Source organism: Microplitis mediator, chromosome 10 (assembly GCF_029852145.1).
Source record: "Microplitis mediator isolate UGA2020A chromosome 10, iyMicMedi2.1, whole genome shotgun sequence".
In the NCBI taxonomy this organism is placed as follows: Eukaryota; Metazoa; Arthropoda; class Insecta; order Hymenoptera; family Braconidae; genus Microplitis; species Microplitis mediator.
Genome location: NC_079978.1, coordinates 9,973,242 through 9,999,862, shown reverse-complemented (window position 1 = coordinate 9,999,862; position 26,621 = coordinate 9,973,242). Strand labels below are relative to the sequence as shown.

Below are 26,621 nucleotides of genomic sequence, written 5' to 3'. Positions count from 1 at the left end.
TTACTTCAATTTACGATAATTTATATAATTCTTTCTTTTTTTTCTAATTTTTGTAGAGTATCTGTGCAACCTACGGCAATACTTTCAACTAATTTAATAATGCCAACACGTCTACGATTACCACAAGTAGAATCCAGTTCATCAACACGATCTCCAGTACACATTACCAGACTTTCGTCTTATGATACTTCAAGAAAACCATCAGTTGTTCTAGAAGCAAGCCGTCAAAGTATTTTATCTAGTCGAGTTAACTCTACACAATCTTTGAGGCACAGACCATACACTATAAAACAGAGTATCAATCCAAGTGACGTTACCTTCACTTCAACAACCAAGAGAAAGTATGGTAGCTCCTCTACTAAATTCCGTAACTCAATAACAAAAACTATGAAAGAGCATTCTGATACTAGAGTATATAAAAATGCTAGAAATGTCACAACCACAACAATGATGACTACAATGAAGATGAAACCAATAGCTGTTACTCACTTTAAGACTCTGACGGTTACACGAACGGAAACATCAGTCTTAGGATCACCACCAACAACAAGAACACTTTTATTGACCCATACCTTGACATCAACTATCGTAGAGACCGTAACGGAAACATTACTACGACCTACCAGTGTAGTAATAACATCAGTTACAACAATTCTTCAACCTGCAACTCACTTGCCCTCTTATGAAACGTCACCAGATAATGTTGACTCAATATTTGTGGTAATGAGTGATCAAAATCCACCAGCAGCTGACGCTGAAGAAGTTGAAGCAGAGTATGGAGGTGAAGAAGAGATTTCACGTGATGAACAAGATCCAGCAGGTAATGAAATACATCGTGTATTGTCTGGTAGCATTCTTGGGGCTCCTGTTGTACCACATCGTCCAAGTACCAATCAATGTCAGCCAGAATGCCGGGCAGCAAAATCTGAAATGTGTGCTATAGTTAGTGGTGAAGCTAGATGTATATGTCGTCCAGGATTTTCACGTATGTTTTTGGATCGTCCTTGCAAACCGACATACACATACACACTTCGTGTGGGTCTTGAGCGTATCGGTAGAGAGTCTATACAATATGATCAGCCAATTAATGATAGTTCATCAACACCATTCCGAAGACTTGCTGGACCAACACGAGAAGCTCTCGATAGAACTCTGATGCAAAGTGACTTGAGAGACATATACAGAGGACTTGATATCGCTGGATTCTATCCTCATCCAGCTCAAGTAGAATTCCATCTTCAGTTGAGTGACAACACCAGCGAAACTCGGCTTAAAGATATACTAAAAAAATATTTAATAAGCAGTAATTATAGTCTGGGTGGAACTGAAGTATTTGCATTAAGAAATATTGATACTATTGATGCAAGGGACTTTGATGAATGCTCAACTGAAGAGGGTGGACCTCACCATGACTGTTCACCTCATGCAACATGTTTCAATTTACGTGGATCATACCAGTGTTCGTGCAAAGAAGGATGGGCTGATTTATCTGAAAATTCAGCTTATCCTGGAAGAGTATGTTCTCAAGCACCGCTGGGCTGTGCTGGTTGTAACAACAAAGGTCACTGTGTAACTAATTCCCATGGTCAAGAGATTTGCGAATGTTTCCCTTGGCACAGTGGCCAGCGTTGCCAAGTTAATTTGAAAGGTACAAACAATTTTATTTTAATTATAAATAAATAAAAGAAGAATTTTCAATTAATTGAATTTTGAATTTTTGTAAATCTTTACAGTATTGCTGATATTTGTCGTAACAATTGGAGCTATTTTACTCGGTCTACTGGGTGTCTTTTTAGCTTTAACGTGCTTACGTACTCCAAACAGAGCCAGAAAATCAGGAGATAGAAGAGCTATGATTAATACAGGAACAGGAGGTGACACAAGCAGTGAAGGTAGTGTTGCAGACCTTGCAATTCCACATCATGTTCCACATGTTCTTCCACCACCACCAAGATCTACTGCGCCTATTCCACCAGGTTCGAAAAGACCGAGAAAAGCTACTAAGCAATATCGAGCACCAAAGAAACCATCTTTTGCCGGAACTCAAGGTAAATTTATATATATTTTTTTTAAAGAGTTTCGAGTATTCATAAAATATTATTAATATAATAATAATTATAATTTAAATGGATAATTTTAGCTCCGATAAATGAAGCAGCAAACACAGATCGCACACTGAGTGTAATGATTCCACGAGCTAAATACCGATCTGGACCACAATCACCTCAGAATTATTCAAAGCCACCTATGAGTACTTTTGCAGCCGAGGAACATAAACTCATCAATTATCTCGAAGGTGGTCCGCCAGTTGGAAATCGTAAACCAAGTCTTGCTAGTACAGCTAAAGAATACGTTAAAAGAGAGTATATTGAAGAGACTGGAATTAGAGTAGTTAAAAATCCAACTGCTCCCAATAATGGTGCGCTCGTTAGTGCTGGATTTCAAGTAATAAAAATTAATTCATATTTCATTATGACTAAATTATTTAAATAATTGATACAAAGAACATGAAATAAATAATTTTAAATAATAGGTATCAGCAACGGTATTAAAAACAACTGGTGATGGTGAATCAACACTGGATGATACCTTCGAACCATCGACTTTAAAAACTCTGCGAAGTACGATGGACTTTCAAGACGGAACATCGACTCTAGGTGCTCCTTCATGTGATGCAACGACGATTCAAGCAACAACAAAACTTCTTCCCTTAGATTCGGCTGAAGAAAATTCCAGCGTTGGACGATCGTGCACTGGTGATACTTCTATCAAACAACAGTCACCAAGTCGAGGATCTAAAGATACTCGTGATGCGCGTGATAGTGCTAGTGAGGGTCCTATCACTGCTGAAAGAGATCTTGGTAGTACTCTTCGACTTCGACATACTCCTTTATATAATCCAGATCGAGCAGTAAGTACTTTATGTATACATTGGAAAAACGATATATTTATACTTAATACAAATAAATGGTAGAGTTAATTATGGAGAATTAGATTTCCGTTCATTATGAATAAACAATATATTCATTTTAAATAATCGAATATTCTTGGCACAACTCTACATATATTTATAGTTAAGATTCACTAGTATTTGAGCCTAGTACTAACTTATTAATTACTAATATCCTTCACTGTTAGCGCAACTCTAGATATATTAATATATAGTTAAGATATTGATATTTGAATGAAGAAGTAGAATTCTTAAATTAATTATATATTAAATAATATGGTACTTAAATAAGTCTATATTTAAATTAATTATTCGGATAGTTCCGTTGAAAATATATTGGATTAAATCAAAAATAAAAAATCTTCAATTAATCGTAAAACTATTTTAGGAAAGTAAATGTATTTTAATTAATAATAAAACTGTCACATTTATTATATTTTTTTATTATTATAATTTTAATAAAATAATATAAAAAACATTAATTAATGCAAAATCACTATAAGAATGAATATAATATAAATAAGATAATTATATAGTAAAATTAAAACTAACAATTATAGTTTTTTAATTATTATTTAATATCACATTGGTATTTTATTCACTCTAATTCTCTTTTTAAAATCATTTAGCATTTATTATCACTTTTAGTACTTTTTATTTAACTGAAAACTCTATACAATTATAAATGGTTATCGCACTGACACTGATTAATAAAAATGGATGCTGATTTACCCAATCTTTTAGACAGGTGGGCAGTTTCTTTTTTGTTTTAATTTCATTATTTTCCGCTAGCGCGTGTGACCGCCCTCTTGGCATATCTTAGTAATAAGTACACTCGTTGTCATTAATGCCTGGTCCCCCAGACTATAGAATCTTAGCCATGCAGGGGACCAGGCATTAATGACAACGAGTGTACGATATCTTAACTATTAAGATTATATTTGCGGGAAATTTAGGTAGTTTTATTATTAAAAAACATTGGTTGAAATAGAATTTCAGTTCTAATTGAAAGTGACTAAAATATCTATTCAATATTAAATGATATATAATTGAATAGAATAGATTGCTCAAGTATATGATATATTTGTATTAAATACTCTAAAATTTTGTCACTGTTTAAATTATGACTATATATATTTATTATCAATAATATATCTTTAATATAAATAAGGTCTTATTAAAAAGTATAAACTCCATCAATATATTTAATATAAAGAAATTGTGTTTTCAGTGTACACATATAGATTTTAATACAGTATAATAATAACTTAATAATTATATATAAAAATTATATGTACACGCATTATAGTAATATCGAATTTTGTATGTTACAGGCTAGCGATCGTGATTCCAACTTTGATTCACTATAGAGTTAATTATCGACTTGAAAAGTGAAATTCGTTGTTGCCAAATAATATTTAAAAAAATTTTCAATGTTATTGTTATTATACATTTAAAATATATATATGCCCTCGTACGTACACATATCAAGTATACATTTATATATTACCTGTGAATGTTTGAGGTGCAGGCCATATTATGAAGGTGATTGTGCCAGTCACTGTTTCTGTCGTTTGTTCTTTGTAGAAAAAGTCTGATATAAGGCAATATAATTCATCGTCTTCACACTACGCAAACCTATTTATTTAAATATATATTATTGTTTCATATTTGAAATATCATTTATATTAAGATATATTGTACGACCGATAAATAAAAGTAACTATTCAAAAAATTCATTGAGAATAGAAAGTAAAGAAACTAATAAATGAAAAGTCAAATAAAAGACAAATATCTCGTGCCAAAAAAATATTATAAATTTTCAATTATATTTGACTGTTAAATTACATTGTTAGATTTTGATATTTAATATCATATAATTATATATACATATATGTGGTCGATTATATGTTTCATAAAATCGAAGAAAGAGATTTATATTGAATTTGTTATTGTTATTTTTGTTTTGTTTAATTGATTTACTATGAGTATCCATGTTGCTCGGCTTCGTTACATAAATTTTCAAAACTAATATTTAATTATATATGCTGGGACTGTTAGATAATTGTTCAAAATTTTATAACAATAAACGTATTGTTTATTTTAAAAACTTTTAAATAAATGAAGCCGTGCAACGTTGCAACTTATGACTCATATTAATCATTATTATTACTATTATTATTAATTGTGGGTGAACGAACAGTAATAGTTTATATAAAAAAGATTTAAAATGATAAAAATTAAAAATTTTCTATTACTTCGGGAACGAGTAAAAATAAAGGGATTTAAACTAAGAATATTTTATAAAATTAATGTATTAACATGAAATAACTACGTGTCAACGAATCTTTAACACGTTTGTCTATATTTAAAAAAAAAGACTATTTCTACTTTTATATCTATTTGCAAAAATAAAATAATAAAATTCACACTAACAAAATCATGTTAAAAAATTAATTAAAGTATAAATATATGATACTGTAATAATTACAGCATATAAAAGTGTAATATACGCATTATTTAATTTGCGTATAATATGTATGCATGATTATTTTTTTCTATTGTACATAACTGCCTTTCCAACTTTTATTACTTCGTAAATATTGTATTTTTGTGTAATTATTAGCTTAGCCATGTACTTTTTATTTTGACAATAAAAAAAAAAAAAAAATAATACAATTTTAATAATAAAATAGTGTCAAGAATCATTTATTTACTAGTCTAGTCAACATGTGCCTTTTGGGTCAAAGTTTTTTATTCGCCTCGGAAAATTATGATCGAGGTGTCATTCGATTCGTCATCGCATCTAGAAACTTTTTGAAAAATTTGGAGTGGGGCGCGAAAAAATTACAAAAGTTATAAACAAATTAGTAAAAAAAAAAAGGGGGTTTAGTTTTTTGCGAATATCTCAAAAAGTATTCAAAATTTTTGAAATGTGAAAAAAGATCCAAAAAGAGGAAGAAATTTCCTAAAAAAAAGTCCTACCTCCCCGAACTCTAGGACCAATATTTATAATTTTTATAGAGGGTTGAAAATACGGCCGAAAACGGGAACTCTCGCTTGCGTAAGCTCCGCCCACTTCGGACCTTTAATAAATAAATATTATTTAAACCAATTAAATATGAAAATTAAGAAATGAAAAAATTCAGGCACCTACAGAATCGATGAATGAACAATCGTCCGGCGATCAAAAATTTTTATCGTGATTTTTCAATTAGTTATCCATTAATTAATTAACAATTTTTTTGTAGTATGAACATCAACATTAAAAGTGCAATAATTGTTAAACTATAAATCTGGAATTTTTTTCCATTCATGGAGCTATTTTCTAAAGGCTATAGAATAGATTCCCGTTGGAAAATTTAAAAAATTGTTAATTTTCACTTTGTTATTAACAATTTACTGAAGTAAAAAATTATCAACCTCGATTAAACATTGAAAAAAATATTTTTTTTATAATATTGCTATTGGTCCGTTTTCTTATGATCATAAGCCACTTAAAAATTTTTTTGAATCATTTTTATCCCGTATTGTTTAAAAAATTGTTATAAACAAATGCGTTGTTTATAACATAATCAAAAATTTGTTTTTCTTAACATAATCTTTGATGGAAATTACGATTTAAAAAAAAAAAAACCGTTTCTTAAAATAATTTTTTTATTACTTAAAAACGCATTTGTTAATTAACTAATTTTTTCTAACACTTGTTATAAAAATTAAGGAACCATTTTTTTTTTAAAAATCATAATTCTTCTTGCTCTTTGATGTCTGAAAAAAAAATTTTTTTTTTATTTAAATTTACATTGTTTATACAATAAACAATTTGTTATAAACAATTGAATTTTTAATTTATATTTTTTTTTTACTCTAAAAAATAAAACAATAACAGCCCAATATCAACTTTTGTAAAAAAATAGATTTTTCAATTTTTTATTTAGTTTCTAGTTCTGTTGTATATTCAAACTTACCTTTCGCGCCTGCTTTTCTTTGTTTATTATTAATATTACTTATAAACTATTGCAGATACAACAAATTCATCAAGACTTTTTTTTTCTAAATTAGCTACTTAACAAATTAATAACTAAAGTAAAGCTCTAACTTAATTATTTATATAATTTTTTTGCAATTATTTATAAAAATTTAAGAAAAAAATACATAATGAAAAAGACATAAGTAACTTTTATCGTATCTGTTATAGTTAATGAGATATTTTGATTTTAAAAACCAAAAAAAAATTTTTGTAAGTTTGAATATACAACAGAACTAGAAACTAAATAAAAAATTGAAAAATCTATTTTTTTACAAAAGTTGATATTGGGCTGTTATTGTTTTATTTTTTAGAGTAAAAAAAAAAATATAAATTAAAAATTCAATTGTTTATAACAAATTGTTTATTGTATAAACAATGTAAATTTAAATAAAAAAAAAATTTTTTTTTCAGACATCAAAGAGCAAGAAGAATTATGATTTTTAAAAAAAAAATGGTTCCTTAATTTTTATAACAAGTGTTAGAAAAAATTAGTTAATTAACAAATGCGTTTTTAAGTAATAAAAAAATTATTTTAAGAAACGGTTTTTTTTTTTTAAATCGTAATTTCCATCAAAGATTATGTTAAGAAAAACAAATTTTTGATTATGTTATAAACAACGCATTTGTTTATAACAATTTTTTAAACAATACGGGATAAAAATGATTCAAAAAAATTTTTAAGTGGCTTATGATCATAAGAAAACGGACCAATAGCAATATTATAAAAAAAATATTTTTTTCAATGTTTAATCGAGGTTGATAATTTTTTACTTCAGTAAATTGTTAATAACAAAGTGAAAATTAACAATTTTTTAAATTTTCCAACGGGAATCTATTCTATAGCCTTTAGAAAATAGCTCCATGAATGGAAAAAAATTCCAGATTTATAGTTTAACAATTATTGCACTTTTAATGTTGATGTTCATACTACAAAAAAATTGTTAATTAATTAATGGATAACTAATTGAAAAATCACGATAAAAATTTTTGATCGCCGGACGATTGTTCATTCATCGATTCTGTAGGTGCCTGAATTTTTTCATTTCTTAATTTTCATATTTAATTGGTTTAAATAATATTTATTTATTAAAGGTCCGAAGTGGGCGGAGCTTACGCAAGCGAGAGTTCCCGTTTTCGGCCGTATTTTCAACCCTCTATAAAAATTATAAATATTGGTCCTAGAGTTCGGGGAGGTAGGACTTTTTTTTAGGAAATTTCTTCCTCTTTTTGGATCTTTTTTCACATTTCAAAAATTTTGAATATTTTTTGAGATATTCGCAAAAAACTAAACCCCCTTTTTTTTTTTACTAATTTGTTTATAATTTTTGTAATTTTTTCGCGCCCTACTCCAAATTTTTCAAAAAGTTTCTAGATGCGATGACGAATCGAATGACACCTCGATCATAATTTTCCGAGGCGAATAAAAAACTTTGACCCAAAAGGCACATGTTGACTAGACTATACTTCATATTTTGTCAGTTTTATAAGGGCGCTGGCCTTTATAACCAACCAACAGATCTAATGGCGCAGAAATTAAAAATAAAGATGAAAAATATTTTGTGTACTAGGTTTTTTATAAATTACCTCAGACTTTTTCGGATATGTCGCAAGATTATCTCGAACTATTTCCTGTGGATGATAACGCGTTGACTATTAACCAAAAGAAAAAAAGTACAGTCATAGCTGATTCTACGTGTTAATCGTTAGTTTAAGATATTTTCGACACACTTCCTTTTTAAAGTTTAAAAAATAGTTTAAAGACACATTACACTATTATGGCAAAAAATTTAAGTAGAAAACATTATTTATATCTACTAAAATACAACGGAGAGGCCACCGTAAGAGATGTAATTACTTCGAATTTCAAATTTTAATTTTGCACGTTTTACCAAAAGAGTGAGTTCGTGGTATCTTTTGGAAGTCACAGAAGCTGAAGCAAAAAAAATTCGAAGAACTCGAAAATGTATTCACAATAATGTTTTCGAGGTTCTTGAGCTCGAAAACAGCGGGAAGTTTTGGGGCTGACCCGCAGGGTCAACTGACAGACCGATTTTTTTTATTTTACTTAACCTTTATTTTATTGGATTTTTTAAAAATGATCAACTATTTACGAGATACTTGGATGCCTAAAACAATTATAATTCACAAATGTACAAATCGAAAAAGAAATTTTTTAATTTTATTAGAAAACATTAAACAGTACTTACGAATTTACAAAATAAGTTCTATGAAAATAGAAATGTATTTTTTCTTACTGCAATAAGTTAAAGTCAAGAAATAGATTTTGTCAAATGTGATATAATAAATATATACTTTGTTCACCATGCGGTCAGCCTTCCAAAATGAAACTCAAAGTAAACGTTTCAAAACTCTAGGTGCGCACGTAGATGCGCATGCGATAGTGTCCAAATATAGGCCCCCAATGTGGTCAGGCTGGCTTTGTGTTAGCTTTTGGTTGCCCGTTCCAAGTCAACTTGCTGCTATTCCTAAATGTTAATAAAGATATGGCAAATGGAATTTTTAAAAGATCAACTTTTAAAAGTTATCCCAATGTTACCAATATAATGATAACAAAACCTAATTTAAAAAATGTTAGCAAATAGTTATCATAAAATAAAGCAATTGACGATGACTATTTAGGGATAACGGAAAGTTATCATTTTAGTGCTGACAATTTGTTATTCATGATTCTCAACTAAATGTCAACTTTTTGACGTTATTCAAAAGTTAACATTAAGTTGCTAAAGTTTTGTTAAGTATTTTAAGTGAACATTTTGTTATATTTTAATGTTAGCTTTATTTCGACAACTAGCTGTCATATGAAAAATACTGCCATTGTAGACATTACTTCATGTTATCTTTTTCTTAACATTTTGATAACTTTTTCTTATTTACGCTGCAATTTCTTGTTGTTATCATTCGCGTGATCAACATATTGATTGTTATGCATCAAAGTGTTCTTAAGAAAACAATAATACCTGAAAATAACTTTCGACTATATTTAAATTCTTTAATATATCGTTAAAAATAAATTTAACTATTAAAATCGTATGATATAAATGGTGTCGATTTTTATAAATCGATAATGGACAATTAAAAGTTAGGAGCTACATGAAACATGGGTTTATTCCATATCTTATTATGTGAAATGAGAAATCTTTTTGCTTGTTTGATTTATAAAATAATTTAAATCAGAGAAGTAGTTTTTTCAATTTACAGTAAAATATACTAAGTGATTTGTTTTCGTTTCTTTGTGTACTTTTAATTTCACTACTATTTATTCTATCGACAAAAAACGCTTAAAAAATCCTAAACACTGGTAGCATTAAGTCAGCGTTAAAATATTTAATTTTTTAACATAAAGATAACATTTTGAATACGATGTCAACATAAAGAAGTTGTCAATTTGTTACCTTTTTGGTATCAAAAAACGAATTGCTGTTTGTCAATGAACTGTTACAAAGTGTAACCAAAAAGTTACCAAATGTTATCAAAAAACTGACGAATTGTGACCATAAAGTTATCTTATTGAAACATACAAATATTAACTTTTGATTGGACATTAGGTATACTGTTTGCTTTTAAAAAGTTCACTTTTTGGAACGTAAAATAAAGTGGCAACATTTTTTGAATGTTACCGCTTTGTTATCAATAAGTTGACGACATGACGACATTTGGCCACTTGGGGCACTTGGACATGTGATGGCGACACTATCGAATGCGCATCTACGTGCGTATCTAGACGTTTCGAAACGTTTACTTTGAGTTTCATTTTGGAAGGCGACTGACCGCATGGTGAACAAAGTTTATATTTATTATATCACATTCGACAAAATCTATTTCTTGACTCTAACTTATTGCAGCAAAAAAAAATACATTTCTATTTTCATAGAACTTATTTTGTAAATTCGTAAGTACTGTTTAACGTTTTCTAATAAAATTAAAAAATTTCTTTTTCGATTTGTCCATTTGTGAATTATAATTGTTTTAGGCATCCAAGAATCTCGTAAATAGTTGATCATTTTTAAAAAATCCAATAAAAGAAAGGTTAAGTAAAATAAAAAAAACACGTGCAATCATCATTGTCAATATACTGGTGAGTTTCGACACAAAATAATATTTCTTATAAATTGGGCACTCAAAATCAACTAATAATAATGTCTGTACAAAGCTCTGCTCTTGCTTCGATCACCGCTGCTTACACTGATTCAGAGGATGAGATTGATGAATGTATAGACGATGGTTATCATGATCATCAAGAAAGCTCTATTATCTCACAGGTTATCATTCCACAAAATGTTCAAATGAATAAGCCGTCAACGCCTGAACAATTGAACGATATCAAAGACAATTTAGGTTTGGATGATGAAACCGATGAAGACGACGTAATCATTCCCCCTGCACCTTCAGGTCAATACCCTCCTAATTTACAGGAAAAATTTAATCATTATTTTAAGCTTGCAGAATCCAGCAATTTAGACATGAATGAAGAAATTCAAAAACGTAAATCATTTAGAAATCCATCGCTTTACAATAAACTCATCCAGCATTGCAGTATTGATGAATTAGGCACCAATTATTCACCAAGTTTATATGATCCACTCAAATGGGGTAAAGAATCTTATTATGATCAACTTGATATTGCTCAGCAAGATTTTATGACACAAATAGAAAAGTCAAAAACAAAAAAAGCAAATGTTGAAATTATTTCTGGTGCAGCTAAACGTCCATCTCCAACAAATATTTCAGTTACTTGTACTAAAACTAAACTCCCAGCTCCAACAAATTTGTCAATTGCTAATAATTTCACTTCAAAAAAAAGAAAATGGAAGTTTAATGCTACAAATGTAAATTATAGTAGACCAAGACTATTACGTCTTTGTTAATATTTTTGTCTGTGCTTATGTAAAAATTATGTATATTTGTAAATATATGTTTTCTATTTTCACAATGAACTTATTTAGTTCTTTTAATTTTCCTTCCGTTAATTTTAAGTATTTTTTAAATTTATTAAAGCTAATTTCTATGAAAATTCTTTTTTAGAAACATCAAAATACACGTGAAAATAAAATTCAATCTGAGTTCGAATAAAAAAGTTTCTGACAATTCTCAATTGATGTTCTCAAATTGTGTACTTAATTTTTTGAATGAAATTGTTCCCGGTAAATCTCTCATTAAAAAATTAATTCAACTTTTTGAAAATAAAGTATATCGTAACGCAATTAAATAAATAAATAATTGTGAAGTAAACGCATTCATTTAGCATGATTTATATTCACATTTTTATACGTATTTATTACAAAATCATTTAATATTCTTTTTTATATATAAGTATATTTACTGAAGCCCATACTTTATATACCTATATATATATTTTTATATTCGTATTTCTTTTTTACATTTTCGTGTGTAGTCGATAATACAGTTTATACCTTATTATTTAATCATGACATCCATAAACAGATCGCTTTTTAATTATGGAAAAAGTTTAATATTATCTCAGTCAAGGCGATCAATAACAATTACTTCAGTGAATCGTATAAAAGAATGTGAGTCCTTAATTGATATTAACAATTACATAAAATTATTATTACCATTATAAATGCATAGAATGTAATCTAACCTCATTTTGAATAAACATCTACTTTCTTTGTAAATAACTATGTATTTATTAATTATTTTATTATTTTGTTAGTTGTCGAAAAAAAAGAAGGAAATACATTAATTATTGAAGCAAAGATAATTCCTGACCCATTTCGTGATAAATTGTTTAAGGCTACCGATAATGGAGCATGTTCGCTCTGTGCAGCTGGTGTGGATGTCAAGCATACTGTAAGTATTTCGTTTTCATGGATCATTAATTTTTGGAGATAATTTAATTAAAATATATTGCATAAATTTTATATAATAATATGGTTATTATTACAGGATGTTCTAATTTTGAAGGAATTTTTAGGATCGGATGGACGTTTGTTGCCACGACGAGTAACAAATCTCTGTAAAATTCAGCAAAAACGAGTTAGTGTAATGTTGCAAATGGCTATTAGAGCTGGATTAATGAATGTATTGAGTAAAAAGACCAAAAAACCTCTACCATGTGTCATAAACAAGGGATTCAATACTTATTATGATGAAATATCAATTAAAAGCAAATATTACAATTCTACTTTCCGTAATTGAATACATTTCCATTAAAATTTTTTTTAGAACTTTAGCAAACTTATGTATATAATTTAATAAAAAAAAGTATCAAAAATTTAGTATTGGATCATCGATATTCATTTATTATTTAAATTGTTTGTCATACAATACCAGTCACTCTTATTGTTTAATCACTTCGAGTTTACGCGTGTTCATATTTTTTTTTTCTTTAATACTATTACTAATATATATATTAAGAATAAAATTTTATTTCTATAACAACAACTGGAAAAAATGTTGATAGTATTCAACCAATTAATATAAGAGTTTATTGGGATAAACTGAAAACCTGAAATTTCAAATTTATGATTTATCGAACTATTTATTGATTATTTTTATTTTTTTTTAATTTTATTAGCGTAAAAGTTTACTGTGACAAACATTTTCATCCTTCCTTAAACTTATTGTGATCTAGAATCATGAAATACTTAAAGAAAATTAATGTACACTTATATTTATTTAATTTTGTTGTCTGATTGAACTTAATAGTGGAAGAAATTTTTAAAAATTAATGATACTCAAAATTAAAAAGAAAAATTATTCTTTCTCATCACAAATAATTTGTCAGCTAATTTCAAGAGTTAGATGTTTGCATGTTCCGATCACGAAGAGTGGATATTGAAGGTGAGACATTTCCAATGAAATTAAATTTCATTAATCAATTTATTATTTCTTTTATCATAGAGATATCGGACAAAATTTTCTTCATTCTTCAAGTAAATAATAGATTGTTAATTTCAGGAATATTGTTAATAATTTTCATGATTGTGAATGTAGCAGACATATGACAATTATTATAATTTTGAACGAAATGAACAAAATGTAAATCGAATAAAAATAAAAAATGCGCATTTACAGAATTTAAAAATCGGCATGTGCACTTTTATTATTTTTATCTTTTTATTTGTTTACTATGAGTATAAATTTAGCAGACATTAGACAAAAAATTTTAAATAAATTAATTCAAATAATGAAATTTAAAAAAATGGGCGTAATAATTAATTATTCATTGATCTGAACATGCATTTTTATTTTTCCAATCCACTTACATTTTATTTATTTACTCAAAAATTTTAAAAATTTTCACACTTGTCAGTTACATGTAATGTAAAGTTACAAGTCCATTTATGTGAATGTAGCAAATAAGAGACAAATTTATGATCCTGAAGTTAGCGGACAGTTAACAATTTTCGGATTTTTTTTTTTCAATGTCAATTACAAAAAAAAAATATTCACATGTAGAAAATTAAAAAAGCTGTAGGTGCAATTTTTCTAGATTTTTTTTTTATAATTTATCGTTTTGAAAAATCATTCAAAAATTATTAGACGTTGGCTAACTTCAGTATCATACAAATTTTACACTAAGAATAAACGAACTAAACAATTAAAAATATAAAAATTAAAAAAAACGCACATACTGATTTTCAAATTCTATAAATGTGCATTTTTTTAATTTTATCCGATTTTTATTTAATTCACATATTTCAAAATTTTTTAAATTGACAAATCACAGCTACATTCACACTCATGTAATTTTTGATTAAATATCCCGAATTATCAAACAGGGTCTCACGTTGATCGATACTTGTTTGTAATTCAATTAATATTTTATTACAAATAAAAAATAGTTTTTAAAAGCAGTAAAATTCAACGTATTACCTTTTAAATAAAATGTTTTTTTTTGTTTTTGTCGAGCAGTGCCACCAGGTGGTCGTAACATGAACAAGTTGACTCGTGTGTCATCTCTCCCTCTATTCTCCAATCGCTCTCGTCTAGTGTCATTGTGTGAATGCATTATCAATATTGTCCTAGGATCCAGCAATAAAATAAAAGTTAGTACGGACGTGTTTAATCGCGTTCGTTTATAGAATTTGTTGTTCTGTTATTAAAACAATAAATCAAGAATGGCAGACAACGAACAAAAAGCATTACAGCTTATGGCTGATGCTGAGAAAAAGCTTAATTCATCCAAAGGACTTTTTAGCTCTCTCTTTGGGTAAGTAACGAGTTATATCGATTTACTCAAGTGCGCGGCCGATTGAATTTACTGACATTTCATTATCGAATCATCTGTTACTTCATACAATTGATGACGTGACAATATTTTTTTTATATTTCATACTTTTTCTTATTAAGTTTATTGATTACAGAAATGAGAAACAATAAAAAAATAAAAGAACAAAGTTTGAAGGTTTACAATTACGTCTCAACAGAGGAGTGTAGTTTTTCCTCGTGTGTAGGGTGTGAGAAAGATTTTACATGTTAAGTACACGCACGCGCGAATGACAATACATTAGTAAACAATTATATCTTTACATAGTTGAAGTAAAAAATATTGACATGTCGTCACTATTGATAATGACACGTGGAACTAGAGCTTTCTTTTTTGGTGACAGCTTATTTTTGTACCCTTGGCTCTTTAACTTTAAATATAAACACATTTTTTTTCTGATCAAAAACCAATTTAAGTTAAAGCAATTTGAATAAATTTATATTTTTTAGCAGTACTTCAAAGGTAGACGAAGCAGTAGAATGTTATCAACGAGCAGCAAATCTGTTCAAAATGGCCAAGAAGTGGGGAAATGCTGGAAATGCTTTCTGCGAGGCTGCAATTCTTCACGGCAAAGCTGGTAGTAAACATGACGCAGCTACAAATTATGTTGATGCTGCTAATTGTTACAAGAAGACTGATGCAAATGGTGGGCAAAAACTATTTGAATATTTATTATTTTTATTATTAATGAGCATGAAAAAATAAATTGAACACTTATTTTTTTTTTTATTTCAGAGGCTTCTAGCTGTCTTCTAAAGGCCATTGAGATTTATACAGACATGGGAAGATTTACGATGGCTGCTAAGCATCATCAAACCATAGCTGAAATGTATGAAAATGAAGCTGTAGACTTGGAACGTGCTGTCCATCATTATGAACAAGCAGCTGATTATTTCAAAGGCGAAGAGAGTATCTCATCCGCCAACAAATGCCTTTTGAAAGTTGCTCAGTACGCTGCGCAGCTTAAAAATTATGAAAAAGCTATTCAAATTTATGAGCAGGTATTATATAGTATTCTTTATTATACACTTTAAAGATTTATTAAAATTTTTTAATATTAATAAGATAACATAACAAATTTCTTGGTTTATTTTTCTTAACAGGTTGCAATGTCATCACTTGAAAGTCCGCTACTCAAGTATAGTGCAAAAGAATACTTTTTCAGGGCAGCACTTTGTAACTTGTGTGTCGACGCACTTAATGCTGAGCATGCTATTGAAAGATACAATGAACAGTATCCAGCATTCCAAGATTCTAGAGAATATAAACTCATAAAGGTATTAAAATGTATATATATATATATATATATATTAGGGTGGTCGTTGAAAATTAAATTTTCTCAGGCGCCCCATAAAAAGCTTCTTTTTAGTGAAACAATAAGTGCGGAATTTGTTTTTTTCTCTTTAAGTAAAAAGAACACACGCCTCAGGACGATCAAAGTTCATTTTTCGATACAATCGCGGTTTTTTTTTTAATATCTCATCTTTAAATATCTTCGTAAACATACATTTATAAAAAAAATGAACATGACTATTTTTGTCAAAAATTTAATTTCTTACAAAATTGTTCCTATGATTTTTTCCTTTAATCTGCATATTTCATGAAATATTAAAAAAAAAACCGCGATTGTACGAAAAATGAACTTTGATCGTCCTGAGGCACGTGTTCTATTTACATAAAAAGAAAAAACGAAATTCCCCACGTATTTTTTCACTAAAAAGAAGCTTTTTATGGGGCGTCTGAAAAAATTTAATTTTTAACGACTACCCTAATATATATAGATTCTTTTAGACTTTACTTGAATTTAATAATAATTTTACATATATAAATTTTCCATGATATTTTCAGACATTGATTGAACACCTTGAAGAACAAAACATCGAAGGTTTTACAGACACAGTTAAGGAATACGATTCAATTTCACGATTAGATCAGTGGTATACGACGATACTACTTCGTATAAAGAAACAAATAAATGATAACCCTGATCTCCGCTGATCAGTGATTGTAGTTGTTCAGTGCATTATGTCATCGGTATTCTTCCTCTCTTTACCATGTTTGTATTTTTTTCCATTCGAAATTCGGCTCTCATCAATTGTTAATTGATTTATTACTTAGACATTGAATTCCATTAAAGCCTTAATGATCTTGTTCACAGTCCATCCATTAAATATTCAATATTTTGTTGCTAATAATTCAGACCTCATTGAATTATCAAACTTCTTAACAGACTGCAAACTGTAAACCGCGCTTGATAGTATAGTTCATTCATTGATCAATTAGTTAGGTTCACTTTAATTGATATTGAAAAATTAATAAGTAAGTAGTATAACAATTATTATCAAGCAACTAAAACAATTTAATTAGTTATCATGAATGGTTCAAATCACAAGAAGAGGAATATTATGTTTGTTTTTATTTTTTTTTATATATATATATATTTTCTTCAGATAAATATGTTACTATGGATTTTAAAAAAATGTTAATGGATATTATTTATTGTATGTTAATTGTATAATTATTTCATTGTAATATTTTGTCGGTCATAATCCTTAATCATGTCAGCAAACAAAAGTAATTAAATTTCAATGAGACGATAGTTAAACAAAATAAAAAACTATAATTGGCATTATTTGATTTAAAGAAATTTATGTTTGTTGATAAGATTCAATTTTACAAGTAGAATAAATTTACTGGTGACATTGCTGACAAAACTTTAATTGATTTTTTTTGTGTACTCATTGCTACTCAATGCATCGTTATATAAATATTAATTATTGTGTATTTAAGACATTAGGGGAATTTAATTCCAATTAAGCTCTGATTAGTAAAGTTAAATAATAAACAAATAAAATAATTAGTAACAAAAAAAAAAATATCATTCATTCAAATATCGCGTATCGTAAAGTAATGAGGAAGAGTAAAAAATCATTCATTAACTTCATTAAGTAAAAACATTTTTATTCTTATGAAGGTAATTTATCTTCTGGCTATAATCAATTATTAAATAATATATTAATTGAATTAATGAATTAATAAAATAATCGTAGGTTTGACACCCACGTGGAATAATTACATTCCACTAATTATTATTATGTACTACACTCGCATACAAGACAGCCGATAAACGTATACATGTATACGAGGATAAAAAATAAACTTATAAATCTAATTCAAAAATGTGACGTATTTGATTAAAAAATAATTGTTCACTCAATCTCCTATTTATTTAATTAATATATAAAAAAATTTAACAATATATACAATCTATTTTATTTAATTAATTACTTTTCATTTATCATTTTAATTCATGTTTATATTTGACAGCAGAGTCAACAACTTCTGTCAATTTATCTAAATGCGGAATATCGGATCTATCAATATTAAGTGTCTTGACAATATCAGCAAAACTTAAAACATCTATTTCTAACTGTATTCTAATTTTATCATCATCACTAATGCCTTGAGTTTCTGATGAAGACGTTCCAGATGATTTATCACGAATTTTTTTTAGCCTTCTAAGACTTTCTTCTGTCTTCTGAACTGACTCAAGGACATCTTTAACTGACGAATAATATTGTTCACTTAATGAAGACAATGTTAATTGAAGCCAGTGAATAACAGCATGAGGAACAATATTTTGATAAGTTGAATGAAATTCAATCAATATCCCAACAGCATTTTTTATATAAGCACAAGGTTGAGTTGGTCGTTCTCTCATTGTCCGTCTAAAAAGTCTTGGAATATCACTGACTTGTTTTAAGTTTGATGAACTTTTAGTTAATAATTCTTGAACTATTTCTTGAGTTATTTTTGGTAAATCTGATATCAAATTTGATTTCATATCATCTAAAGATTCATTTAACAAGTTGGGAATCATTGGTGTAATATTGATTAGTTTTGTTAGCGCAACTTCTAAAATAATTGGCAATTTTTTAATTATTTTTTCCAAATCAGTATAAAGACAGACGAGAAATTCCAATCGATTAGGTGGCTCTGGTTCAATAATATTACTATTAATTGCTGCTGATCTTGTTCCGGTATTCCAAGATTGTTTCAATGCATCAGTTATCCACGTTCGATAACGTGAAAATATTTGAAGATTTAGTTTCCAAAACTGATGGAGTAATTGAGGAAGAAATATTCCATCGGACCAAGTTTTCATTAGACATTCCCATGTTGTTTCACTTACGTAAAGAGAAAATTTATCAGTGTCAGTAGGATATAAATTAGTAACATTTATTTTAATTGATCCAGCTGATACAGGATGACATAAAATTTGTTCGACTGATCCAGCAATCTCTTGGAAGCGAATTTGAAAGTAAACTGGTAAATTCCATTTCTTAAGAAATTGTATAAAAAGTGGATGAGACTTTAATTGAGCAAGATTATCATCATTTTTACATTTAGCTTGCAACTTGGTAACAAATTCTAATGATTCTGTGTAGCGTTTATAAAATAAATCAGGATTACCAGGTGCAAAAATTTGTTTTAAACGTAATTCTATTTTTTCTTCAACTTCTGGCCAAAAACTATTAACAAGAAAATTAAAATTACGTCCCGTGGTTACGTCAGAATGCGAAGTAACTTCCAATAATTTTTTTAATTCTACATCCAATATATTCAATAATTTTTTATAAAGATCTTGAAGACCAAGTAATTCATTATTTATATTTTTTTCTAAAATAATATCTTCTATTAATACTGATACTATTTTTTTTCTCACTAAATTTTCTGCCTCATCAATTTTATCAATAGTCACGTAAATTCTGAGACAACAAATAAGATTATCAGTATTATTATCATTATTTTTAATACACGACAATAATTGTGAATCAAGGCTGTTCATTAACTGTTTTTCTAAATTCAAAAAATTTTTATTTAAATCTTCTGATATATATTCTTTACATCTTGTCATATGAAATCTTAATTGATTATATTCAGTAGCAGCACGTTCTAAAATATCCAATTTAATTACATGGGATTCTAATATTAATTTTAATTTTGAAACAGATTTATAAACACGCCCTAGACTATGCATTGATTGTTTTAAATTACGTATCCGTTGATGTTCCTGTAATCCATTCTCCATATCCTTCGTAGCCGTATCTAATGTTTGACATATTTGCATAACTTCTTCACGTAATTGACCAAGAGGTGCTTGTAAGTGATCTATCACTTTATCAAGGCCAATTAAATCCTTAGATAGATTAACAAAGTCAGCATAATCTTTATTTATAAGTTCAATCATTGCTGATCTCAGTATTTTCAAGTAAACTCCAAGATCATCTCTCATTGTTTCTAAACTTGCATTTTTTCTGTGTTCATGTAAAAAACTGTCAACATCAAAATCCAACTATAATAAAATTAATAATTATAAATTAATATAATTTTAATTACTAAACCATATATTTTTTGTAGGTTAAATTAAAAATCGTACCGCAATAAAATCCTCTGTTGTAAAACATAAGTCATTTGGAGCCGGTGGTAATGTAAAATTATTTTCTGTCATTTTTAAAATTTTTTTATTTTAAATGACTACAATTATTTTTATAAATTTATTCAAATATTATTTTATTTCCTTCAGCAATAAATTATTTAATTTAATTAAATTTATAAAACTTTTGGTAAAGTCAAAAAAATATTTCTAAATTTATTTATGTGTTAGTACTTTATATAAAAATAAAACTAATAAATAATGAAATTCACGAACCTTTAATACTTTTACAAATTCACTGTACACGTAAAACGTTTTACTAATGGACTTAAGTATCGGTATAAATACGGGACTTTTTTTTATATATTATTTATTTTCTGTCAAAAAATTTAATTCAAGTACAGTTTAATAAAAATTTACTATAGTCCACGTATACAATAGCACCTTTGTAAACACACATGTCAAGTGACAAACTATACTTACGTGGCAAGTCACTACTTTGATAAATATGATAAATATAGGTAATTAACAATTGAATTTTACAGTGTGAGTGTCAGTGCGTGGCAAGTTTTGACGCGACAATCGCCAACAATCACAAGATAAACTTTTAAATTTTATAGAGACTACTTATTGTATAGTAAGGATTTAAAAAAAAAGCAGTTCGAATAACTCAGGTATTAACAAATAAAATACTTTAAAGTACTTCAACAATCCCTGTAAATTTCATCATTAGTTATTGTTTGTTATTGTATTTTAATGTTAATTATTTCAAATAATTTAAAACCATACCCCTGATAAGATATATTGATTGAGTAATTGTAGTTGTTTAATTTATTTCTGTTAATTAATTTTATTTATTTTTATAGAAATGTTTTTTTGAATTATTGAACATCAAGATATGCCAGAAAAACGAAAAAAAATGGGCACACTACGTGCATTAATTCTTGTTGGTGGATATGGAACACGATTGAGGCCTTTAACTCTTAGTAGACCTAAACCACTTGTAGAGTTTGCCAACAAACCGATGTTGATGCATCAGATTGAGGCTTTGGTAAATGATTTAATATTTTTTTATCTAAATATTAATAATTATAAACAAGCAACCTACAGTCACTACGTGACTGCCCGAATATTACTGCCAAGTTTATAAAATATGATTTGAATTTAACTGTTTATTAAAATTTCTACTGTAAAATCAACTCTAGAATCTATTGTTTATTTCTATTATCATTTAAATTTAATGAGACGAATCTCATCATGAATTCGCAAACTTGATTTCGATGATTTTATAATCATGGGATTCTTGAAAAAAAATCTACACACGGTTAAATTTTGTTTTATTAGTCATCCAATATATTTTTTTCACTGATACCAAATTAAATTTTTTAAATTTTTATTACAATAGAAGACATGGCATAGACTAATTTTTTCTTATTTTCTCTTAATTATATGTATATATATATATATATATATATATATATATATATATATATATATATATATATATATATATATCTATATATATATAATAGTTATATATAATAGTTATATATAAACAGTCATATTTAGTGACAAAATAATTAAAATATTAATTTATTTGAAGAAAATAAATACGATCGTTTTTTTTCCCGTGTAATTTAAATGTAATTCGAATAATATAGATAAATTAATTTATCTAGAAATTTGGCAATAAAAAAGAGCTCAAACCATGAAAAGGCACAAATTCAAGTCAATACTTTTATAACGATACCAAATTTGACAACATTAACTGATTCTATCATATAGATATGGCCGCAACAAAATTTTCTTTATTCTCTTAATTATATAGATAATAAGATAATAGTAATTTTTGCATATAAATTTATTTATAAAACGCTTTTTGCATCTCTAGGTAGAATCGAATGTTACTGAAATTATTTTGGCTGTGTCATATCGTGCTGAAGAGATGGAAAAAGAACTTACAGCAGAAGCTGAAAAACTTGGTGTTAGTTTGATATTTTCACATGAAAGTGAACCTCTGGGTACAGCCGGTCCAATTGCACTGGCACGTCAGATTTTAACGACAAGTGACGAACCATTTTATGTATTAAATTCAGATATTATTTGTGATTTTCCATTCAAACAACTTTTGGAATTTCACAAAAAACATCGTAGAGAAGGAACAATTGTTGTAACTAAAGTTGAAGAGCCGTCCAAATACGGAGTTGTTGTTTATGAAGAAGATGGAAAAATAGAAAGTTTCATTGAAAAACCACAAGAGTTTGTGTCGAATAAAATTAATGCCGGTATTTATATTCTAAATCCTAGTGTACTTAATAGGATAGAATTAAGACCTATGAGTATTGAAAAAGAAGTATTTCCGGAGATGGCCAAAGATGGACAGCTGTATGCGATGGAGCTACCAGGGTTTTGGATGGATGTAGGACAGCCAAAAGACTTTTTAACTGGTATAATATATTTTATTAATTATTAATATTTAAATATAAAAGTACAAAATTATTCTACATCAAAGTCTTTGACTTTTATTTAATCAATTGTTTTTTTTTTTTTTTTTTTTTTTTTTTTTTTTTTTTTTTTTAGGTATGTGCTTATATCTTGCATCACTGAGAGAAAAATCGCCAGAAAAACTTTACACAGGCGAAGGTGTAGTCGGCAATGTCCTTGTAGACCCAACAGCAAAGATTGGTAAAGACTGTAGAATAGGTCCCAATGTTACAATTGGACCTGGTGTTACTTTAGCTGATGGTTGTTGTATTAAACGTTCAACTCTTTTAAAATCTTCAACTGTGAAAGAACATGCTTGGCTTGATGGGTAAGTTTTTCTTAATTTAAAAAGCTTTATTGCTTTATAATGAACATAAAATATAATTATTATCTTAAATTATATAATTTTTTAAAATTAATTTTATCTTTGTTCGACTAGATGTATCGTCGGATGGAGAAGTGTTGTCGGACGATGGGTGCGAATGGAAGGAATTACAGTACTTGGTGAGGATGTTATTGTCAAAGACGAGTTATATATCAATGGTGGCCAAGTACTTCCACATAAAAGTATTGCTACATCTGTTCCTGAACCACAAATTATCATGTGACAATATATTGCTTGTGAAATCTTAAGGTTTAAAAATTATTTACAAAAGACAATCAAGCCTTTGTGCAAGATGATTATTTGTTTTATACAAAAATCGTTTGACTGACGTTTATACCATTTTTACGATAAATCAAATCACTTTTATATAAAAAAAAAAGATTATTTTTTTTTCATATTTCTATCTAATACTTAAGTTTAATGGGCAATCCTCTGACAACAGCTGCTGCTGAAGTCATATATTGCGAGCAAACTTCTTTTGCTTTAGCAAAAGCTCGCAACAATTCTGGCTCTTGCAGTTGTTCAGACTCACATGTTTGTACGACACCTTTAAACTCTAATAAAAGAAATTATTTAATAAATTATAAATATGTAAATTATATTGTTACAATTTTTTATATATATGTTTCAATTACTTTTTATTTATGCACTTACTAAGTTCACCATTATTCCATCGTTCAGTATCAACATGAGACCAAGGTCTTGGTGCTGTAGAAGGTATCCAATTACTTATGAAACTAGCAGTCATTTTATCAGTATCTCCATCCGTAACTTCCCAAAGCATTCCTAAAATACATGGGCTAGAAGCTGTTAAATATTGATTTGACACTCCATAAGGTGGAAAACGTCCTCCAACGGGCACAAGTCTTACACTAGAGCAACCAAACAAAAGGACCGTTGAGTTGACTCGTAAACGTTCTATTTCTTCTCCAGAAAAAAATTGAACACCGTTGCCGTGACCATTATACATAAGGACATTGTGATCTGTTAATGCTGCTGAAAATTCACCTTGATCAGGTCTTCTATTATAAAGTCCTTTCCAATCTGACAGCCAATATTTTAAAAATAGTTTTAAACGCGCTTCCATCCTTGGTAAATTATTTTCCGGATTAACAATAAAAGTACACAATTCTTTACGATAATCAACAACTTTACAGCCTTCTTCTATCGTATCTTCATGTTCTTTAAACATTGCATAAGCTAAATGAACACATGAAAATCGAGTAACGGGTTGTTTTTTTAACAGACTCATTGCTTCAAAGGGTAGGTAGTCCATATGTTCATCGATAACTAGGACTAATGTCTTTCTCTTTTCATTTCGAAGTTTAGTAATTTCTTTTTGCCTTCCATGGATTGATAAAATAATATTTTTAGCAAGTTTTTGATTATCTGCAAGTATATAATTAATTGCTCTTTTTATTTCTGTTTTTGATAAACAGTAAGAGCATGTGGTAATTTTTTTCAACAACCATCTAACTTTTGGAGACACTCGTTCACTAAAAAATGATTTTTTTTAATATTTAAAATAAATTTAACTATAAAAATCTATTCATATATTAATTGATAACATACTGAGTAGAATCATCAGCTATTAATTTATCAATCATATCATGCAGACTTTTAATTAAATCTGAAGGTACCAGTGGATCTGCTATAAATAATATTCTCCATTCTCGTAACCAATTATTTTCCATTTCTTTAACTGCACTCTAAAAAATAATAAATAGAACATAAATTTGTTTTATGTACAAAATAAATAGTTTAAAATAAACAAAAATCATACCTCCATGGTGGTATTTTGTTTAGCTCTCATTTTCCAATATATATTATGATTCGTGTATTTGCCTCTTAAATCAGTTTTATTTTTATGTAATAAATCTGTAATTTCTTTACAAATATCAAACATATTCGTAGGAGGTTTCGGTATAGTTATACAAAAAGGTTCGAAGGAATTTTCACCAGTAGGTAAAATTACTACGTGCATTGGATGAGTAGTTGCTGGTGGTTGACATACTTTTGGTGGTTCATATTGAATAGTTACTTGTATCATGTACCATTCTACACATTAAATAATATTTAAACAAATAATTTATTAAAGTTGACAGTAAAATAAATAATAATTACCATTAGGAAGTTCTGACAGTTTGGCTTTCAATGAATTAGGCCCATCAATACAATCAACATCAAACTCTACATACTCTGGATTTATACCATAATTTGTTGATGACGCGAAAACTTGATCTCGTATTTTAGATTTAATATGTCTAAAATTTATTTGTTGCCTATGAATGACAGCATGAGCTTGTACTAAATGATTTATTCCCTTCGCTTCTTCGCCAGCCTAAAAAAATTTATTACTGTAATTGTCAATCAAATTGTCATACAACAACAACAAAAAATTATGTGTGAATGTAACAGACATCAGACAAATTTTAAATTATTAATAACAAGAATAAATAATTTAAAAAATTATTAAATAATTTTATTAATTATTTACTCTATTTGTTAATAATTTTAAATTTGTCTGATGTCTGCTACATTCACAATCAAAAAATTAATTATTTTAATCTTACCGCAAAAAAAGAAAGAGCCATCATTTTATTGAGAGCTTCATGCTGAACACTCTCTGTATTAATTGCCAAACTTTTTAAATGTTTATTTAAATCATCTTTAGCCTTGTCATAAGAATTATCAGCTGGAATTACTTTCTCTAATATTTTTTCATGTTGTTCTGTGTCGAGAGTAAAGTCACGCAAAACTTGACGAATTTTATCATGTCTTGAAGGCATTTTTAAACATAAATATGAAAAAATAAATAACAATAAACAATGAAAGGAAACATTTAACAATTTAAATTAAAGTGACATGTGTTGTGATTGTTTGTTATGATCAGATCACGGAAAAAAAAATTATAATAGAGAAGGATAAATAACGGCTAAGAAATTAAAAATAACAAGTGTGAATGTAGCAGACATCAGACAAATTTAAAATTATGAATAAATAGAGGAAAGAATTAAAAAATAATATTTATAAAGAAAGCACTTATTGATTTCAAAATTTTTGAAATGCGAATTTTTTAAA

The 26,621-nt window shown here is 27.8% G+C and overlaps 7 protein-coding genes across 10 annotated transcripts in view; 5 read left to right on the top strand and 2 right to left on the bottom strand.

The window, feature by feature from the left end:
• The window catches only part of LOC130676677 (uncharacterized), a 48,413-nt gene extending 42,817 nt beyond the window's left edge, over positions 1–5,596 (top strand). For all 3 annotated transcript variants that reach the window (XM_057483096.1, XM_057483097.1, XM_057483095.1), the window contains 5 exons: positions 57–1,648; positions 1,734–2,048; positions 2,141–2,445; positions 2,534–2,911; positions 4,285–5,596. In XM_057483096.1, coding sequence (XP_057339079.1) covers positions 57–1,648; positions 1,734–2,048; positions 2,141–2,445; positions 2,534–2,911; positions 4,285–4,320 — 2,626 coding nt within the window. In that variant the 3' untranslated portion in view covers positions 4,321–5,596. The remainder of the gene's footprint in view (positions 1–56; positions 1,649–1,733; positions 2,049–2,140; positions 2,446–2,533; positions 2,912–4,284) is intronic.
• A 5,108-nt stretch (positions 5,597–10,704) lies between these two features.
• LOC130675593 (SAP30-binding protein-like) lies at positions 10,705–11,913 on the top strand. Its single transcript, XM_057481366.1, has 3 exons — positions 10,705–10,890; positions 10,972–11,076; positions 11,152–11,913. Exon 3 carries the CDS (start codon positions 11,285–11,287, stop codon positions 11,864–11,866), a length of 582 nt encoding a protein of 193 aa, XP_057337349.1. The 5' UTR covers positions 10,705–10,890; positions 10,972–11,076; positions 11,152–11,284; the 3' UTR covers positions 11,867–11,913.
• Positions 11,914–12,370: 457 nt separating this feature from the next.
• Positions 12,371–13,240, top strand: LOC130676789 (39S ribosomal protein S18a, mitochondrial). Its single transcript, XM_057483296.1, has 3 exons — positions 12,371–12,529; positions 12,676–12,812; positions 12,909–13,240. The coding sequence occupies exons 1-3, from the start codon at positions 12,427–12,429 to the stop codon at positions 13,158–13,160; spliced, it is 492 nt and encodes a 163-aa protein (XP_057339279.1). The 5' UTR covers positions 12,371–12,426; the 3' UTR covers positions 13,161–13,240.
• A 1,703-nt stretch (positions 13,241–14,943) lies between these two features.
• Positions 14,944–18,414, top strand: LOC130676787 (alpha-soluble NSF attachment protein). Of its 2 annotated transcripts, none has more exons than XM_057483295.1 (5): positions 14,944–15,177; positions 15,687–15,880; positions 15,970–16,235; positions 16,338–16,511; positions 17,083–18,414. In XM_057483295.1, exons 1-5 carry the CDS (start codon positions 15,086–15,088, stop codon positions 17,230–17,232), a joined length of 876 nt encoding a protein of 291 aa, XP_057339278.1. In that variant the 5' UTR covers positions 14,944–15,085; the 3' UTR covers positions 17,233–18,414. The 2 variants fall into 2 exon arrangements, with proteins under 2 accessions (XP_057339278.1, XP_057339277.1); XM_057483294.1 differs by having other exon boundaries at positions 15,684–15,880.
• On the bottom strand, positions 17,675–21,068 carry LOC130676784 (conserved oligomeric Golgi complex subunit 2). Its single transcript, XM_057483291.1, has 3 exons — positions 20,948–21,068; positions 20,675–20,815; positions 17,675–20,590 (listed from the first exon to the last, which is right to left on the bottom strand). The coding sequence occupies exons 2-3, from the start codon at positions 20,744–20,746 to the stop codon at positions 18,533–18,535; spliced, it is 2,130 nt and encodes a 709-aa protein (XP_057339274.1). The 5' UTR covers positions 20,747–20,815; positions 20,948–21,068; the 3' UTR covers positions 17,675–18,532.
• Positions 21,069–21,209: 141 nt separating this feature from the next.
• On the top strand, positions 21,210–23,763 carry LOC130676786 (mannose-1-phosphate guanyltransferase beta). The gene is made up of 5 exons (XM_057483293.1): positions 21,210–21,345; positions 21,538–21,722; positions 22,563–23,118; positions 23,252–23,483; positions 23,595–23,763. The coding sequence occupies exons 2-5, from the start codon at positions 21,570–21,572 to the stop codon at positions 23,761–23,763; spliced, it is 1,110 nt and encodes a 369-aa protein (XP_057339276.1). The 5' UTR covers positions 21,210–21,345; positions 21,538–21,569.
• LOC130676785 (separin) lies at positions 23,192–26,456 on the bottom strand. The gene is made up of 6 exons (XM_057483292.1): positions 26,114–26,456; positions 25,665–25,881; positions 25,324–25,598; positions 25,113–25,249; positions 24,195–25,036; positions 23,192–24,096 (listed from the first exon to the last, which is right to left on the bottom strand). Exons 1-6 carry the CDS (start codon positions 26,327–26,329, stop codon positions 23,945–23,947), a joined length of 1,839 nt encoding a protein of 612 aa, XP_057339275.1. The 5' UTR covers positions 26,330–26,456; the 3' UTR covers positions 23,192–23,944.
• Positions 26,457–26,621: the final 165 nt, after the last annotated feature.